Source organism: Fonsecaea nubica (genome assembly GCF_001646965.1).
Source record: "Fonsecaea nubica strain CBS 269.64 chromosome Unknown Scaff125, whole genome shotgun sequence".
Classification (NCBI taxonomy): Eukaryota; Fungi; Ascomycota; class Eurotiomycetes; order Chaetothyriales; family Herpotrichiellaceae; genus Fonsecaea; species Fonsecaea nubica.
In genome coordinates this window covers 27,597-45,184 of record NW_019173798.1, presented here as the reverse complement: position 1 = coordinate 45,184, position 17,588 = coordinate 27,597, and the positions used below count along the sequence as shown (strand labels likewise).

General features: G+C 53.0%; 6 protein-coding genes across 6 annotated transcripts; all 6 read left to right on the top strand.

Moving 5' to 3' along the window:
* Window positions 1–1,228: 1,228 nt before the first annotated feature.
* Window positions 1,229–2,140, top strand: AYO20_10899 (hypothetical protein; the record flags this gene model as incomplete). The annotated part of the gene is made up of 1 exon (XM_022649155.1): window positions 1,229–2,140. The coding sequence occupies one exon, from the start codon at window positions 1,229–1,231 to the stop codon at window positions 2,138–2,140; it is 912 nt and encodes a 303-aa protein (XP_022494878.1).
* Window positions 2,141–2,552: 412 nt separating this feature from the next.
* On the top strand, window positions 2,553–3,838 carry AYO20_10898 (hypothetical protein; the record flags this gene model as incomplete). Its single annotated transcript, XM_022649154.1, has 4 exons — window positions 2,553–2,647; window positions 2,750–2,958; window positions 3,135–3,355; window positions 3,425–3,838. The coding sequence occupies 4 exons, from the start codon at window positions 2,553–2,555 to the stop codon at window positions 3,836–3,838; spliced, it is 939 nt and encodes a 312-aa protein (XP_022494877.1).
* A 3,364-nt stretch (window positions 3,839–7,202) lies between these two features.
* On the top strand, window positions 7,203–9,720 carry AYO20_10897 (hypothetical protein; the record flags this gene model as incomplete). The annotated part of the gene is made up of 2 exons (XM_022649153.1): window positions 7,203–7,427; window positions 7,486–9,720. 2 exons carry the CDS (start codon window positions 7,203–7,205, stop codon window positions 9,718–9,720), a joined length of 2,460 nt encoding a protein of 819 aa, XP_022494876.1.
* Window positions 9,721–11,876: 2,156 nt separating this feature from the next.
* Window positions 11,877–13,471, top strand: AYO20_10896 (hypothetical protein; the record flags this gene model as incomplete). Its single annotated transcript, XM_022649152.1, has 3 exons — window positions 11,877–11,994; window positions 12,044–12,788; window positions 12,835–13,471. The coding sequence occupies 3 exons, from the start codon at window positions 11,877–11,879 to the stop codon at window positions 13,469–13,471; spliced, it is 1,500 nt and encodes a 499-aa protein (XP_022494875.1).
* Window positions 13,472–14,728: 1,257 nt separating this feature from the next.
* On the top strand, window positions 14,729–15,697 carry AYO20_10895 (hypothetical protein; the record flags this gene model as incomplete). Its single annotated transcript, XM_022649151.1, has 1 exon — window positions 14,729–15,697. One exon carries the CDS (start codon window positions 14,729–14,731, stop codon window positions 15,695–15,697), a length of 969 nt encoding a protein of 322 aa, XP_022494874.1.
* Window positions 15,698–16,021: 324 nt separating this feature from the next.
* Window positions 16,022–17,442, top strand: AYO20_10894 (hypothetical protein; the record flags this gene model as incomplete). Its single annotated transcript, XM_022649150.1, has 2 exons — window positions 16,022–16,065; window positions 16,143–17,442. 2 exons carry the CDS (start codon window positions 16,022–16,024, stop codon window positions 17,440–17,442), a joined length of 1,344 nt encoding a protein of 447 aa, XP_022494873.1.
* Window positions 17,443–17,588: the final 146 nt, after the last annotated feature.

Below are 17,588 nucleotides of genomic sequence, written 5' to 3'. Positions count from 1 at the left end.
GGAAGGACGACGACGACAGTCGTGACTGCACCATGCAAGAAGTCGTCTTCTGCGGTCTGCGGGAAAATTCAGGGACCCGAACTCAAATGCTGGTTGATTGACCTTGAAGAAGGTGAGCCACCTGATAGTACCCCAGGGCTTTCTGTTTTCGGATGGGTTGTCAAACAAAAGAGACATTCCTGCGGTACCCGGGGCGACATTCTCTGAACAATGGGTCGAGGGTCGGTGCTTCCCAGCACAAAGCGTAGCGATGTCAAGGCTGGAATGTTGGCGAGCATTCCTCCACACTTGGACCAACGTACACGCACACACATCAACGACCAAGGCTGGATGACGAAAAAGGCTTGCGACGACGTTCCTGTGGTCTTTGGTGACAACATGCTCTGGTAGAGAGTCTGGTTCCTGGGTAGGCTCAATATGCAGAGTCTCGGTCCCAACGACTTGCTATGTATGTGCTTGGGCCAATTCCGGCACCACAGCCTTTCTTTGGACAGATTTCATCATACAACTCAGGCGTAGCAGGCCTCGTCTTCTGATGAGGAGATGTTTTGAAGGGATGAGTCTTTGTGCAAGTTGGTCTTTAGGTCGACTCAATATCTATCGTTCCTGGCAGCAGCACCTATTCAACCCGCCGACTCCAAGTCCACCAAGATACCTGCTTCGTATTTAACAAGGTTCAAGAAGAGACATTGCAAAGACAGGGAGAAGCGAGATTACTGGCTCAGCCATCCCCGCAATATGGCTTGATTGGCTGATCGTCAACGCCCATCAACTTCTCCCCGAGTGGATCTTGATGATGGAAACATTGTCAGATCTAAGCCTCGTTCAGCCCGCTAGCTGCCCTGCCGCAATTTCTACGAGCAGCCCAAAGGGACGCCCGAGCAAACAAGCATCCCTAATGGCAGAAACACAGAGGTATGAACTAATGGTTCTTTCTGCCCAGGGCACGGAACCATCGGAGCTCGTGTCGACGTGGCTTTTAATAATATCAAATCAGCCATGGCCGAGCAATTGTTTTGTTCTTGCCGCATGATCTCGGGCCAAGAGACTTTGTATCCAGAAAACACTCCATCTTCCTGCGACGATGAAATACCTCATCATGGCTGTGTCACTGATTGCAAACTTCGATCATTCATAAGAAGAACTATATTCCTTGTGGTCTGTCCCTGCGATACTCGACCTCTGCTCCGGCAAACTGTCCTCACCACTACCAGGAAATTTCCACACAATGACTTCCAGCACCGCTTCGAGGCCAACAAACTTCCTGAAAAGGATCTTGTGCTGCTTCGACGACGACGAAGACGAGCGACCACAACAGACGCCTCAGACACAGCAAGCTCCAAGGACACGATGGGACGCTGCACCGCCCATCGATCCTGAGGAGGAGGAACCGGCAGCACCTCCACCGTATGCCATCTTCGACCCTCACCCGGAGGACTGCAACTGCGCGATCCACATACACAAGCCGAAGCCCAACCGACCGATCATCGTCGAAGCGTTCCAGTCGCAGGGCTGCAACTCGTGTCCGCCGACAAACACACTCCTCCTATCGCTGCTGACGCTGGGTGACCCGAACATCCTCGTCCTCGACTACCACGTCACGTACTGGGACCACCTGGGGTGGACGGACCCGTTTGGCACGGCCGGGGCGGACGAGCGCCAGCGGGAGTACGCGCAGGCATACGGCACGTCGAGGGTGTACACGCCGCAGGTGGTGGTGAACGGCGTGTCCGAGGGCGCGGGCAATTCGACCTCGAAGCTCGAGCGGCTGATCAAACAAGGCGGCCGGCTCGCCAGCAAGGACTGGCCGTGGCTGCTGTTCTCCAAGGTCGACACCGGCGTCTTCATCCGCGAGGCCAATCCGGAAGCCGCCGCGACGGGCCGCATCGGCACCGTCGTCGAGGTCATCTACGACCCGACCCTGCAGGAGGTTAATGTGTCGAGAGGCGAGAACGCCGGCAAAACACTGGCGCATCGCAACGTCGTCAAGAGCGTCCGCAACCTCGGCGAATGGAGAGGTGGGAGAGGTGTGGTGCCCCTCCCTCCGCGCGACACCACCGACGGGCTGGAGAGGGTCTTGATCGTGCAGGAGGGGAGCGGTGGTGGACAGATTATCGGCGTTGCGCGGATCCATTTCTAGCATGCATGGCTGGTTGGCCTTCCGTCCTGTTTTCTATATACCACATGCCACATACCACATAATAATACTCCACGCGAGGCTCAAGCAGGGTCGAGCAAGTCACTGTTGTTGACTCTACCCTTCCATGCCAATGAACGCCGCGTACAAATATCAATCATTCCAGATGTTGTTGGGGAGAGAAACGAGTCACCAACACTTTGGGGGCCAGATTCACACTCACAGCTTTTGTGTTACACAAACCCAACACAGGCAACCAGGCAACACACCCCCGGCACTCCACTCTCCCCCCTTGCTGGATCTTCACACACTCTTCATTGTCAATCACAATCTCGGTCACAGTCAAAATCGTGCTCGTCTATCCACCACCATTTTCCACCAAAAGATGCTGGAGAAGACTGCACAGCTGGTAACGATGTCTGCCGAAGCAATCGGCGCAGCGGGACGGCGTTATGTCTTCAAAACACTGATTCAGGAGAGACCGCACCTCGGTCGCGTCTGGTTAGCAACGTTCGTGTCCCTCCCCCCTCCCTCGCTCACACATAACTATAGATCCGCTAGTGAAACTGACGAATACTGTACCGGGTATGTATGTAGATCCGGCCAAGACAGGTTCATCCTCAAGGACGTTCCCCCAGCCATGTTCTCTCACTTCCACGAAAGCATCTGGCCCCAACTCCGCGGCTGTCAAAACGTGCGTTTGCCGGTCGACATGATCCGGGACCAGCGCGTCTTTGTGTACAAGTGCTTGGACGAAGACTTCCTCGACCTCGTCAAGAAGCGAATACCAATCAAGGCGAGGAAGGAGATCCTCAAGGCCAGTCTGCGGGGGATCGCCGAACTTCACGACCGCGATGTCGTGCATCTAGATACGTAGTTTGCCTATCGTGCTATTTTGAGAAGACTTCTTTCATCCCTGTGTCCCTTTCCTGCTAAGTCGGGTCTACGATGTGTCATGACGTGGCGCTAATCGATCCTTTCCTTTTGGTTTGTCCAGACATCAAACCCGACAACATCATGGTCGACTATCACAACCAAGACGGTGGAGAAACGACAATCAAGCAGGTCCAGATTGCCGATCTCGAAAACGCAGCTCATCTGCCCAAAGGCAGATGCATCAAAGGCACGCTGGCCGGAAACGACAACTGGCGCAGCCCGGAGGGTCATTTCAGGGGTGAACTCAACAAGCCGACCGACATTTTTAGTTTTGGAGCCGTGGTGAGTTCTCTCCAGAGCCTGAATGAGATACATCGGTTCTAACATACAAACTTTGAACTTTTTATCTAGTGCATCTACGCCATGCTCGGTCGCGTCGTTTTCGGGAGTGACGACGACTTCCGAAAATTCGAATCACTCGGCGTATTCCCCACCGTTATCCGCCTCCAGCGCCAGGTCTCGTATTTCGGAACTCGAGAAGGATTGAACAGACTTATGACACACGTCGGCGACCAGGAATTTAATTGTCAGGTCTTGAGGTGGCTTTGGGATGGTCGCGCAGCCGAATACCACCCGTACAGGTCGTTCTCGACATGGTCGGAGCTAGATCTTTCGACGAACGCGGACACGGACACGGACATTGACATTGATACGGCGGCGTTCACAGATCTCGTTCAGCGAATGATGGATCTCGACCCGGCGAGGCGGATCACAGCGCGTCAGGCCTTGGAGCATCCCTGGTTCGAGGATACAGAGACGGTTTAGATGCGAGCAACAAGCAACAATCAATTGGATGGGGATTCTTGATTAGTACACCCTCGATCACGGCGCAGATGCACATGTCAATGCCCGTGGAGATGGATACTTGGATGGCATCACACCACACCGCAGTCTGAGCGGCATAGAAGGTGTGGCCTACGAGAAGGTATCTAGCTAAGCTATGTATCTGTGACAGAACTGCTATCCTCACACAGCACCACGACACTATGACATCGCGGACGTACGAGAGTGCAGGCGAGGCGAGGCATGGCAGGGGCGTGAGACAAGTGGAATGAATAGCATTACTTACTGTACGAGTACCAGCAAATCGCCTGAATAAGTCTTCGAATGGTGGATCGAGACCTATCTCTAGAAGAAGAGGTCTGGTATTTCATTGGGCTCCGTCGAAAAGAACAAGAAGTAGGGCATTGAGCCACGGTCTAAGCCACCATAGAACCACGTTTCCGGTGGTCTCAATGCCCGTGGTTGACCGATTATACCCCGAAGTTGTTTCATTATGGCGCTTTTCTGTGAGGTTTGTCACGCCGGCCAGGTGTCTTGTAAGGTATCGCCTTCGCACGTAGTCCATGATGATGAACACTTCCCCCATCCTCCTGATATATCGCTCACAGCCGTGGCATCAGGAGGGACGACAAATGCTGATGTAAATGATCATATGGTTTCTTTCTTGGATCTTGGTAACTCGGCCATGTTTAAGAACAAAGTGCAGACCTACAGCCTTGACAGTCTGGGCGGAGCGATGGTTCAAGATAGTGCCGGACGCTCGAATCTCCTGTGCAGTAGGAAGCGGGACTAGAAGCTGACCCGCCCGATGTAATATGGGAGGTTCGGAGGTGTCCACATCTCTTCAGAGTTGTTTTGTCTCGTGTGATTGACGTCCCGGAGCTGGTGAAGTGGACGTCGTTACAGCCCGCTTCAGGCGCGGTCAAGACAGGAATGCATTTCAGCAGTGGAGATTAGGCTGTGGAGTAAGTATGGTATGCAGAAGTTGTGGCAGAATAAGGGGAGCAGGCGTGCTGATACTTTCGTTTTGCATACATGTACCAGTTAGGACGCAAAGGCTTTATCACATGTAACTTTGTGCAAGACATAGACATAGCAGCACGTGAGTCTGAGCGGGCACTGGATCTTCCGATCTGGATTGGACTTTACAAAAAGCTTCTGGTAAAAGTACCAAGTGGAGATGAGGAAGCCAAAGGAGGAGAAAGACATGTGCTTTGGAGAAAGATGCGAGCTTACGAGGAATCGCATGAGCGACGAACTATTTAGGCCCCTTTCCAAGCCTTGGCATTGTGTGGTTCCGTTCCGTCTAACCGTGGTCTCCATCATTGGTTCAACCTCATCGGCATCTTTCCTTGTGCGCTTGTCTTGAGGGATCAGCTTATCCTTTCTGAGAGCCCTGCAGATGCCTGTGGGTCGTCTGTGGATACCACATCGCACTGAGATGAGCCTGGTGGGATTGTTCCCATGCTGAGAGCCGACCTTTGACAAAGAAACGAGCTGCGGCATTTATGCGACAGTTGATCCTTAGGCCAGAGCCCTGTCCAAGGTCACCTACGAGTACCTCCTCTACGATCCGGTTCAATATCATGCCTTTGATGACCATGAATGTGGTCACTTCAACGATGACCCACAAATGCCCACACCTTGTCGTTGACCTGCTCCAACTTTCTTCTGTCTGCTGGTCTGTTTGCCCACCTCCAGCGTAGGTAACATGGCAACTGATCAATCCACACCTCCGAAAATGAACGGAAGCAGGACTATCATCACGGTGTCTCTTATCATCGTCATTGTAATGGTTGTCTGTGTTCTTTCAGTCTGTATCAAAACCTCCAGACTTCCTCTCCAGACTCGCGGTGAAATGCTGCACCGACGGCAGATTCAAGCACTCCAAATGCGCGATCACGGCGGTATTCGCAAATCTACGCTACAGCTACTACCTGTGGTGGAATATCATGTTGGGACGCTCCCACAACCAAGAGGAGGAAATTCCAAGCCGAGCAGTGACAATCCAGAAGAGCAGAAGCCGGACACAGATTTGAAAGAAGGCATGGACAGTTACACGGTGGCAAGATCGCACGTTGTCAGACCTGTCCGGGCACACCTCAGACAAAGGAGCCCCAAGTCCATTTGTCGAGACTCAGTTCACCAGACAGAGCCACCAGAATGTCCCATATGCACGCAGCCCTTCATCGTCAATGATACTATTCGCGTCCTCCCTTGCGGTCATAGGTATCACCGGGGCTGTATTGACCGGTGGCTTTTGCGCTTCAGCGGGACCTGTCCAGTCTGGTACGTCCGAGCATGCTTCTTGTAGAGCTTGTAGAATCGATTACATATTGAAGCCGATGCTAACTTTCTTCTTCGTGGTCCTCAGCAGGATCGATCTAAGGACAATCTTGCCGTCTTGAACCAAATATGTACCTTTAAGTCGCAGGATGTCTGACGAGCCGCTTGGATTTGAGCGTGGGAGTTTCAGCCGGTGCTGAAGTTGTAGTATCAGCCCACTCTTTGAGTAGCTCAGACAGATGCTGGAGGCCCTTGAAAATGCTTGAGAGAGTCTTAGCACCTTGGAATTCAGACCCGCTCAGGCCGGACCTATTTCATTGCCTCTGTTATCAAAGACACCACATTGGTAGAATCCACAAGTAGTCCAAAGGCGCAAAGGCTTGATAGCACGTGGGCAACCGACCGAGTCCATCCCACCGAATGTCAGGCAGTGGAGAGCGGAACCTTCGAAATGTGGTATGAGGCATTTTGCCTGCGCATCCCACGAACCCGTCAGCTTCATTGACTTCACCCTTTTTCCTCGTCTATTTTCATCCACTATTATCTCCACGCTTGCTTGAGCCATGCAGATAGTCTCCACCGACAGGGGATGCCTCGACCGAGACACACATCACCCCTGCTTTCAATACGAGCCCGCGCTCATACTGCCAACCTTGACCAGCTGTGACACATTGAATCGTGTCTGTAACAATACAGAAGCCCCAGTCAGATAGGCTGGGGTCTCTCTCATAGACCAACCACCTCATCATCTCGCTAATCAAAGAAACCTCTCACAGGTAGCTCGTCGCTAGATGGAGGTGGCTGCAGCCTCCACCCCTAGAGCGTGGCAATGCTCGCTTCCTCTTCTCACGAAAATAATGCACACAACCGCTCTAATTACTCCCCCGTCCGTCTGGGAGATATATTTGATCCAACCTCCTGCTCTGGCTCTCCCTTTGGACCCTTTCTGTCTTCACATTTTGTCCTTGCCCGTTAGTTTCAAGGCACAGTGGATCCGAGGTCAACTATCGGCGGTGCTTGCTCTGTCCCTCAAGTCTCTTCTCGTGCAAACAACGCCACCATGAGTAACCCTAACGGCCAGCCAAATGAAGCAATACACTCCGCGAGATCACAGAGCATTGTCGGTGGTGACGGTGGCGGAGTTTATACTCTCAGGAGTCAAGAGGCGTCGGCGTTCGGTGTGGCTGCAATCCAGTCTTTGGAAAAGCCAAAAGAGTATATCAAAGACATTGGCATCGACTCTGAAACTGGCAGTGTAGACTCGCGAGACATCAAAAGAAGACAGGTACGGTGCCATCATCGACGACTGCCCTCAGAAATCAAGGTCGTTCTGACTTCGACAGGTTTTCCATGGATGGAAACTCTGGTGGCTTGCCTATCAATCCATTGGAGTGATCTACGGCGACATCGGCACCAGTCCATTGTACGTCTACTCGTCGACCTTCTCGTCCCCTCCAAGCCACGAAGATCTAGTGGGTGCATGCTCCTGGATTATCTGGGCGCTCACGATCATGGTCACCATCAAGTACTGCTTTATCGTGCTCCGAGCCGACGACGAAGGAGAGGGTGGCACGTTTGCACTGTTTTCCCTATTGACCCGTTACGCCAACATTGTTCGTCGCCATCCTCGAGAAGCGCAAATGGTCAGGATGGAGCGGCACATATCTGGAGATCTCCGGAAACCAGCACGAACCGCGCGCAATCTAATGGAGCGCTCTTCTGCCGTCCAGTGGACTCTGAAAGTCCTGGGCGTGTTTGGTGTTGCTCTCGTCATGTCCGATGGCGTCCTTACTCCAGCCCAATCTGTCCTTGGTGCGATCCAGGGAATCGAAGTCGTGTCGCCGAATATCAACCAGGCGACAGTGATTGGATCTTCTTGTGCCATTCTCATCGTCCTCTTCCTGTTGCAGCCCTTTGGAATCACGAAGCTCGCGAGCACCTTTGCTCCTATCGTCATTGTTTGGCTCCTCTTCAATGCCGTCTTTGGCATCTACAACTTGGCTAAGCACGATGCCTTTGTGCTGAAGGCATTCTCCCCGTACTATGCCGGACACTACCTCGTCAGGAATGGAAGAGAAGGATGGATCAACCTGGGAGGAATCCTCTTGGCCTTCACAGGCTGCGAGACTCTCTATGCCGACCTTGGAGCTTTCAGTGCCCCAGCAGTACGGCTGTCTTGGCTCTACTTTGCCTACCCTTGCCTGCTCTTGAGCTATATTGGACAAGCAGCCTACATTGCTGATATCCCCGATGCTTACAACAACCCGTTCTTCAAGACTGTGCCGCCGGGGTGCATCTGGCCTTCACTTATCATCGCGATCCTCGCCGCCATAGTCGCCAGTCAGGCCACGATCACTGCGACGTTCCAACTGTTGACTCAGATCATGAAACTATCATACTTCCCACAACTCAAGGTGGTGCATGTGTCCGAGATTTTCTATGGCCAGATCTACATGCCGATCGCGAATTGGCTCCTCATGATCGGGACCGTCATCATCACCGGGGTCTACACCAACACCACCAACCTCGGGCACGCCTACGGAGTCTGTGTCATTCTTGTAACGTTTCTCACCACCAACATGGTCGCAGTGGTGGCCTTGATCGTCTGGCGCTATCCACTCTACGTCGTTGCGCCCATCTGGCTCATATTTGCACTGTGGGACGGTGTCTTCCTCTCCTCTGCTCTCACCAAAGTCCCCAACGGTGCATGGTTCACCCTGGCCCTCTCCGTCGTCTTGGTCTGCTTTTTTGTTCTTTGGAGATTCGGCAAAGAGGAGCAATGGAAAGCAGAAGGATTCGAGCGGGTCCCCACGTCCGACATATTCAGACCTACCGAGAGCACCAGCGAATACAGCCGCAGACTCAGACTCAGTTCTGCTTTCGGAGGCGAGGAAATCACGCGGATCAATGGTATTGGCGTGTTTTTCGACAAGTCCGGCGCGCCGTCCACAACGCCCACAGCGTTTATACACTTCCTCCAAAAATTCCACGCTGCCCCTGACGTGGTCATCTTCTTCCATCTGCGGCCTCTGGAAATTCCCACTCTGCCCGCCGAGGAACGGTACCAGATCGTCCGATGTTTTATGGGCACAGGAGCCGGTAACGGCAAGAAACAGCCCCTGCCAAACTGCTACCGCGTCATCATTCGTCACGGGTACAACGACGAGGTTGTGAGCCAGAACCTGGGACTGTTACTGCACGACCAGGTGCGGGATTTCCTTCTCCACGAGGGGTCGGCTGACCACGAGAACCCGTCTCTGGGGCAGATGAGCAACAACGACAACGGGAAGCGAGTGGTGCTTGCAGAAAAGACGGTGAACTCGGAGAACGCGTCGTTGGAGCCATCCCCGGAGTCGCAACTCACGGAGCCACTGTCCGAGCTGCAGCAGGCCTTCACCAAGCAGGTTGTCTACATCGTGGGCAAGGAACAACTGCGTGTCAAGCCACACACGAATGTTTTCAAGAGAGCCGTGCTGGAAGCGTTCCTGTGGATTCGGGAGAATACACGAACCAAGGTGCAGGCGCTAAATATCCCCGTGGACAAGCTCGTCGAGGTTGGATTCATCAAGGAAATTTGAGAGCTGAAGAAAAGATAGAACCGGCAAGGTATGCCTGTACTCCATGGGAGTCTAGGAGAGTCTACTGATCTCAGACTCATCTTTGCTCAAAAGTTATCTCTGCGCCGACATACTCTTGATCTTACTACTCGAGAGCCACGCGCAATCTACAGGCACAAGCAGTCAGTCACACGGACTGTGAGACGCGCCTATATAGTACCTACCATGGAGCTGGGAGATTCTCTGCGCCAGTAGAAAATGAAAAAGATCTGACATGTTTTGTCCCCTGGTTCCCATCAGGCTATACAGCTGGCCGTTTGCGAGATGTTTGTGCAACGCTTTGAAATGCTACAATCTGCCAGCCTGATCGAATATTTTGAGATTTCTCACCCCCGACTACATATCGTCGACTTGAATGATCGACGAGTGGCTATATTGAATGCCGAATACATTGATTGATCTTCTAGAGTCGAAGACGATAGAGTACCAAACAGGACTAGCGACGCGGTCCTGTTGTCTCAGTGTAACAGCTAGCGCCTTGGCAATATCAGTGAATCTGCCAACTCCGCCAAGTATCGGATATTTGATTCACAAGTCGTAGTCAACAGCGCAGGCCACCAGTCACAGTCACAATCACAGAGATGTATATATCGGGTACCGGTACAAACCCGCGTGCCGGCACAAGAAATTACTCGTATATATGTTTTCTCCCTCCGAGTCTTGGCACGCAAAGACCCCTTTTTCATCATCCACAACAAAGGGCGAAAATCCGAAAATCCGAATTACCACGAGTTCGAGTCACGGTTACGACGACAACATCTCAACCCAGTGTAGTAAAAATTCCCCGTAGTATAACCGGCCGGCCGAGAAAAAACCAACTCCCCGCAAGAGGGGGCCGAGTTTTCCTTATCACAGACCAGGTGGGTTGAGCTGTTCTGTGGATAAGTTTTTTTTGCCCGTTTTGTGTGTGGTTGGAAGAAGTGGCCCACCCATTAGTCCTTGCCTTGTCACTATACGAGGTACTTTAAGTCCATGTGTATACTCGAACGCCACCCCTAAGCGGCAGAGAACGCCTTGTCGTGATGCTTGACACTCTTTCTTTGCAGACCATGTCGCAACCTCACATTGGAAGGGATTCAAGAGGCTGGATCGGCTCTTTGTCTCGGTACTCTCTGTGTGGCACGAGACTGATTAAACTCAAATTCTAAGAGGAGGATACCAGGTTGAATGTGAGGTGCTTGAAAATGAGATGAGCAATTTGCTGTCGGACAGCGTTGAGCTCGAGTCCTGGTTCGAGCTGCGAGCATTGTCCTTGTCCAATGAGCACACTCTGCAGACGACTTAAAAACAGAACATCCAGGAACGACTAGAGGCTCTGCGCGCGTGAGTCTGCCACTGATGCCTCGAACCATGGAGCTCTTCCCATCCCAGCACGATCGAAACCAGACCACGCCATCAGAGGTAGAGAGAAGCACCAGACTATATTCTTCGCCTCGGTTTCCGAAGACCAAGATACCGGTGCCCTCATCGCGAGATCTCCTACCAGAAAATATTCGACAAATGGTGAACCCCGCCGACGCGATCACTAACTAACTGGCCATCCATGCGCAAGCGCTCGTGCCGCAAGATCCACTGCGGGGCCGCCTTTGTCGTTCGTTCCGTCTTCCCGGGTGTCGGATCCTGATTCCTGAGGGCTGACTGACCTGCATCTTTTCCACAAATTGCCCGGGGCCTGCTTTGTAACGCCGTTCGGGTGGCGTGGATAGCGTTTGTGACAGCCTGCATGCTTAGAGGTGCCGGTGTTGATAATCGATTGATTGGTCACGAGTCAGCCTCGGTGTGATTCGTCCAATTCCGCCAAAAGAATTTCCTATCGCGATATAAACAGGATCAAGCCACGGGCTGACAATGATCTAGATATTTCCCCACTCAGCAGTGATGGTGCTCTCTTGGGGGATTGATGATCATCTTTGGAAGACGGTGAGATTCGCTAGACGCCGCCGTCATCCGCACAGGATTAGTGTGGATGGTGCAGGGAGGTGCTGGACTGCATCTTGCGTATAAGTGCCATATACAACGCGGATGGCGTTTATGGAATCACCACAGCACACAAGTATCGCTCGATTCCTCCCCCTTCCTTTCTCTCCGACCCCTCCAGTGCACGTTCAGATGACAGTATGTATGGTCTAGTCCTCTCCAACTTCAACCTGGTCTGCGCCGCATTCGGCGGCTTCCTGCTGAGTTTCGGGCTGGTGTCTGAGACATGGAAGCAACAATTCCTGCTCTCGGAAGCATGTGAGTTTTCCTGACCAGGGTCGCGCGACCTCGAGCTCACAAGACCCAGTGATTGCCTTGGTCGCGGGTGCAGTTCTCTCGAAATTTGCAGGAATCCTCCATCCAGAGGAGTATGGGTGCGAAGAGGACAAGAACATCGACTCAATCACCCTGGAATTCTCCCGGCTGGTGCTCGCGGTCCAGCTGGTCCTCACGGGTGTCCAGCTCCCTCGGCGCTATCTCTCCAAGGCATGGCGATCGGTTTTCTACCTGATAGGCCCAACTCTGACGTTGATGTGGCTCAGTGCAGGCCTGATCATCTGGGTGATGTTGCCGCGTCTGGGCTTCGTCCACGCCCTGGCCATCGGAGCCTGTGTCGCTCCGACCGATCCAATCCTCTCCAACGCGGTCATCAAAGGCCGGTTTGCAGAGATTAATACTCCAAAACCACTGCAGAGTCTCATCACGGCTGAAGCAGGGTTGAACGATGGCCTTGGCTATCCATTTCTCTTCTTCGCACTTTACTGTATCAAGCACTCCGGAAGCAAAGGGTTTCCGCTAGATATGCTCACATCCTGGCTAGGGGGTACTTGGGGCTACGTTGTCATTGTCAGCGTCGTCTATGGCGTGGTGGTCGGCTACGCCGCGCGAAAGCTGTTCTTTGCTGCCAGAAGACGCGGGTTCGTCGAGGAAGAGAGCTCCTTGATATATGTCATTGCGCTGTCACTATTCATCTTGGGTACCTGTGGAATACTGGGAACCGACGACATCCTCGCCTGCTTCGTCGCCGGGTGCACATTTGCGTGGGATGACCAGTAAGTCGGCGGTGGAGATCCTCTTGAGCTGTTACTTACCTCGCAGGTTCGAGCAGGACGCCTGCAGTGTACTCTTCTGGTCCGCAGCGGATATGTTGCTCAACGTCTCCATCTTCATATGGTACGGAGCCGCCGCGCCATGGACATTATTCACCACAAACAGTATCATCTCGCCCGGACGACTATTGGCGCTGGCCGTCCTAATCCTTTGTCTCCGGCGCTTACCGGCAATCTTGATCATGAAGCACAACGTGACCGAGATCGGAAGCCTTTTCCAGGCCATGTTTGTCGGCTTCTTTGGACCTATTGGAGTTTCAGCCATTTTCTATCTGCTAATCGCCGTGGAGTTCCTCGAGGAGTTGGTCCAGGATGGTGGCCAAGCTACGGTACTCGGGGATATACAGTTTCTCCAAGATGCCATGCGGGTCGTTGTATGGTTTCTCGTCGTGAGCAGCGTCATTGTCCATGGCTTGGCCTTGCCGCTGTCTGAACTGTGCTGCTGGATCCCTGTCGCCTGCCGTCTCGTACCTGGACGGGGGTTACTCGACAAGTCTGATGACGCAGAAGCCGGACCAGACTCCGTTCACAGAAAACTTCGAGATTATTTCGCCGTTGATTCTTCAAGTAAGGAGAGTGAGACACGCATTGGTTTCGTTGAAAATGGATATAACACCATGGACTGAGGCTGAGTGTCCCGGCTGAATATTTCCTCTGCAAGGAGTCGTTGTGAGGGAGGCACTTCGAAATACCAATAGATTTCTCCGCAGTAAGAAATTAGAGGCAATGCGGGATAGTTGGGAAGCCCACGGCGAGAGCATTCCCTGGCGTCTTAGAGCAGAAACCTGTTTTCAGCTTAAGGTTCGGGGGACGAACATACAAGTAGGCTTGAATCCGTCATCAGGGAGTTGCATCTGGTAGAGGGCAAAGGGTGAAGTCGACCTCTACCGGTGTCGTCTCAACTGACTCATGTTAGCAGATGTCATCGCTTCCACATCGGGAAACTCCGAGGCGAATTGTAGGATGGGCGGAATGAAGAGGCACACGTAGAGAAGAATGCTTCGAGCGGCGCAAGAGTACGAGGTGGAGTGGAAGGGATCATTCAAACAACATCCCGTGTTGATCAGCTTGCTCGTACTCGCCTGCTGTGTCGTGGCATTCATGGCGTCTCTTGACAACAGAGGCGAGACCGGGTCGAGACCGGGTCAAGACCGTATTGACTTGGCCCAAAGAATGGCCAAACACCGACGATGGCTGGCTTGGAAAGTGCCAGCAGCCCAAGACGGTCGTGGATCGTCGTGAAGACGTCGAGATCTCGATCGTGTGTGGTTTTCATCTTGTTGATGGTGGTAGTAACAGAGGGCGACAATAGGCGTTTCTCCGGATTCCTCGTATACCCAATAGAAGCTTCATTCCTTCAGTCTCATGACCTGTCCAGTTCGAGTGTTGGCATTACCCCATGTATTCAGCAAAGCTTCAGACCACGACTTACCCTTGACCACAAGGACTGCCTGAACAAATCAAATCACCGTCGAGAGGTGCTGTCAACTGTCAACAGCATTCTCCACGGAGATTCAGACCGTGGAGCCTTACGATTCAGGCTCCTCCAAACTCCAAACCTCCAAATCTCCACGGACTATCGCGAACGTCGTTCAACCCATCTCCGAATCCACGCTGTAAGCTTGCAAGCAGTCTTTGTCTAACGAGCTCGGGCCGAGGTGTCTAGACCAGGTAAGGGAGTATAAACCCCGCTTGAATACGGTCTCGTCCCCATAATAGAAAGAGGAGCCGTAGCAGCACGCTGTTTGTGTTGGTCCAGGGATCGTCAATACAGAGGAGCACTTTCAGGATCTATAAAGGTTGAAAAGGTTGTCAGTCTTAGTGGTTGTGAACCATCACCTCCCCCCAAAGTGAGATTTACGATACCGCGTACTCCTGCCAAAATGATTACTCGTGAGCGCGAAGCTACTCTCACCTTCACTCCTCTCGCCCGGACCTTCGGTGCAGAAGTCCACGGTGTTGACTTCTCGAAGCCCATTTCGAAGGAGACCGCAGCCGAGATACGAGACGCGTGCAACAAATATGGTGTCCTCGTGTTCCGCGGCACAGACATCGACAATGAGCGGCAAATTGCATTCACCGCCCACTTTGGCGAGATGTATGATGTGAAAGCACACATGCACGCCGGACGAAAGATGCGTTTTCCGACCCAGCCTGAGATCTTCGACGTCTCGAACCTCGACGAAAATGGTAACGTGCTCACCGAGCTCGAGCCGGCACGCGTCGGAGCGAATAAGGGCAACTGCCTTTGGCACGCAGACATGGCCTATAACCCACGCCGCGCACACTATTCCATCCTCCGGGCGGTCGAGCTTCCCCCAAAAGGCACCGGAGGAGAGACGCAGTATCTCGATTCCCGCACCGCGTACGACGATCTTTCCGAGGAGATGAAACAACGTATCGAACCTCTCGTCTGCAACAACTCGCTCTACCACAACCGAAAGCTCGCAGCCCCAGACACATTTGCGGATTTCGAGCCCCTGGAGTTTCCCATGGCACGACATAAGCTGGCCCAGCTGCACGAAGAATCGGGGCGCATGAACCTGTACGTCACAACATACGTGCATCATTTCGATGGGGAAACCATCGAGCAGAGCAGACCGCTGGTGAACGAGTTGCTGGACCACGTCTCGCAGGATAAATACTTGCTGACTATTGAGTGGGAAAACAACGGTGACATGGTGATGTGGGACAACACGGCGGTGTTGCACCGGGCCACTCCAGGAGGAGCGTACACCACCAAGTATAAGCGAGATGTGCGTCGAACATCGACCAAAGACAGCAGCTCTTATGGATGGGGGGTCGATCGCACTGCCACCTGGGAAGCTGGACTCCGAACCACCAAAGAATGAATGTGTGAGAACAGAGAAGACAAGCTGTGTAGTTTCTAGGGCTATGGTGTAATGTATGATTTGAATTTCCGTATAAATTGGATCTTTCAGTCGTTCTCGTATGTGGCCAACAGGAGATTGATTCAGTCTTGTTTGTCTGGTGAAGTTGAATATGAGACTATATCGAATTACGTAAGCCACTGATTGATTGTGAGACCGCGATCCGAGTCGCGCCACAACGCGAACGGTGCCCCGACGTCACCGTCGTACCTTTTTCCCAAATAGACAGAAAAACCCTCCCACAATGGATGGTTCTTCATCACTTAATCCTAGCGACCGAGATCAATGACAAACAACGATCAATATGTCCTGGTGACTGGCGCAAACAGGTAAGCGAGGCCCCCCATTGACACCGCGCTGTCCAATCGATTCGAGTCTGACTTTGGGACTGCGCCCTACGCTGAAGCGGCCTGGGTCTGGGTACCTGTTGTCGTCTCGTCGATGAGTATCTTGCTTCTCACACCTCTGATAATGGCACCCTGACCATCATATTCACCACTCGAAGTGCTCAAAAGGGCGCCGAGACTCTGTCGACCCTCGAGAAACACCTAGCCAGTCAAAGCGACACCTCCACCTCCGATCGCAAGATCTATTTCCAATCCGAGAATGTCGAGCTGACGAGCCTCCTCTCCGTTCGTGGCCTGAGCCGCAAACTCCTCGCCTCAGACCTTCCGCATATCAATGCAATAGTTCTCAATGCTGGCATAGGAGGATGGTCAGGCCTTAACTGGCCGCTGACGCTGTGGACAGTCTTGACGGGCATCAGACAAGCTACAACATGGCCGACGTTCAAACTGGGTCTTGTCGGGCTGGTGACAAAACCACAATTCCCCAAGGGGACTGTTGTCGGTGACGAACCGATCCTTGGAGAGGTCTTCTGCGCAAATGTTTTCGGACATTACATGCTGGTACACTGGCTCATGCCCTTATTCCGCGCATGCGCACCCGAGTCCCGCGGCAAGATTATCTGGTCAACTTCCATCGAAGCGGTAGCATCTCACTATAACCCCGACGACCACCAAGCCCTGAAATCCGCCGCGGCATACGAACACACCAAGCGGATGGGAGACTTGCTGGCGCTGAGCGCGGTTAACCAGCCAGCAACAGCCAAACAAGTCAAAGAATACACGACACCTTCCTTGGAGCCTGCACGAGAGCGGCCAGATCACTCCGAGCCGACCTTCCACGTGTCACACCCCGGCATCTGCACCACCACCATCATCAGCCTATACTGGATCATCCACGAATGCTACCGCCTAGGCATCTACCTGGCCCGCTGGTGCGGCTCGCCCTGGGCCAACGTGACCAGTAACCTCGGTGCCGCGTCGGCAACGTGGCTCGCGCTCGCGTCCCTAGCAGACATTAGAGACAGAGCCATCCAAGCCACCGGCGACGAAGACGGCGGGCCATGTAAATGGGGGTCATCCACCGACCGTCTAGGCCATTCTTCCGTTCGAGTCACCGATGTTCCAGGCTGGGGCATCAACGGCAGCGGCAAGCCCTTCAAGGATAAATGGTGGGGTGGAAGTCTGGGAAGGAAAACAGGATACACAGACGCGACCAAGGAAGATGTTGAAAATTTCGTCGCCAAGGGGGCAGAAGTGTGGAACAAGATGGAAGCCATGCGGAAAGACTGGGAGGCCAGGATTGAAGAGTACGAAGCCGCCGATCAGGGGACAAAGAGTAATGGACATGTACCAAGATGAGGAAAATTGTTCCCTTTGACAGGATGTAATAATAAACCAATGGTCACATCCAATACCCATACAAACAAACCTCTTGAGCTTGTTCTCTCTTCCTCTCTGTAAATCAACTCCACATCCCTGTTCTACTCTGCACTGCATTGCGCTGC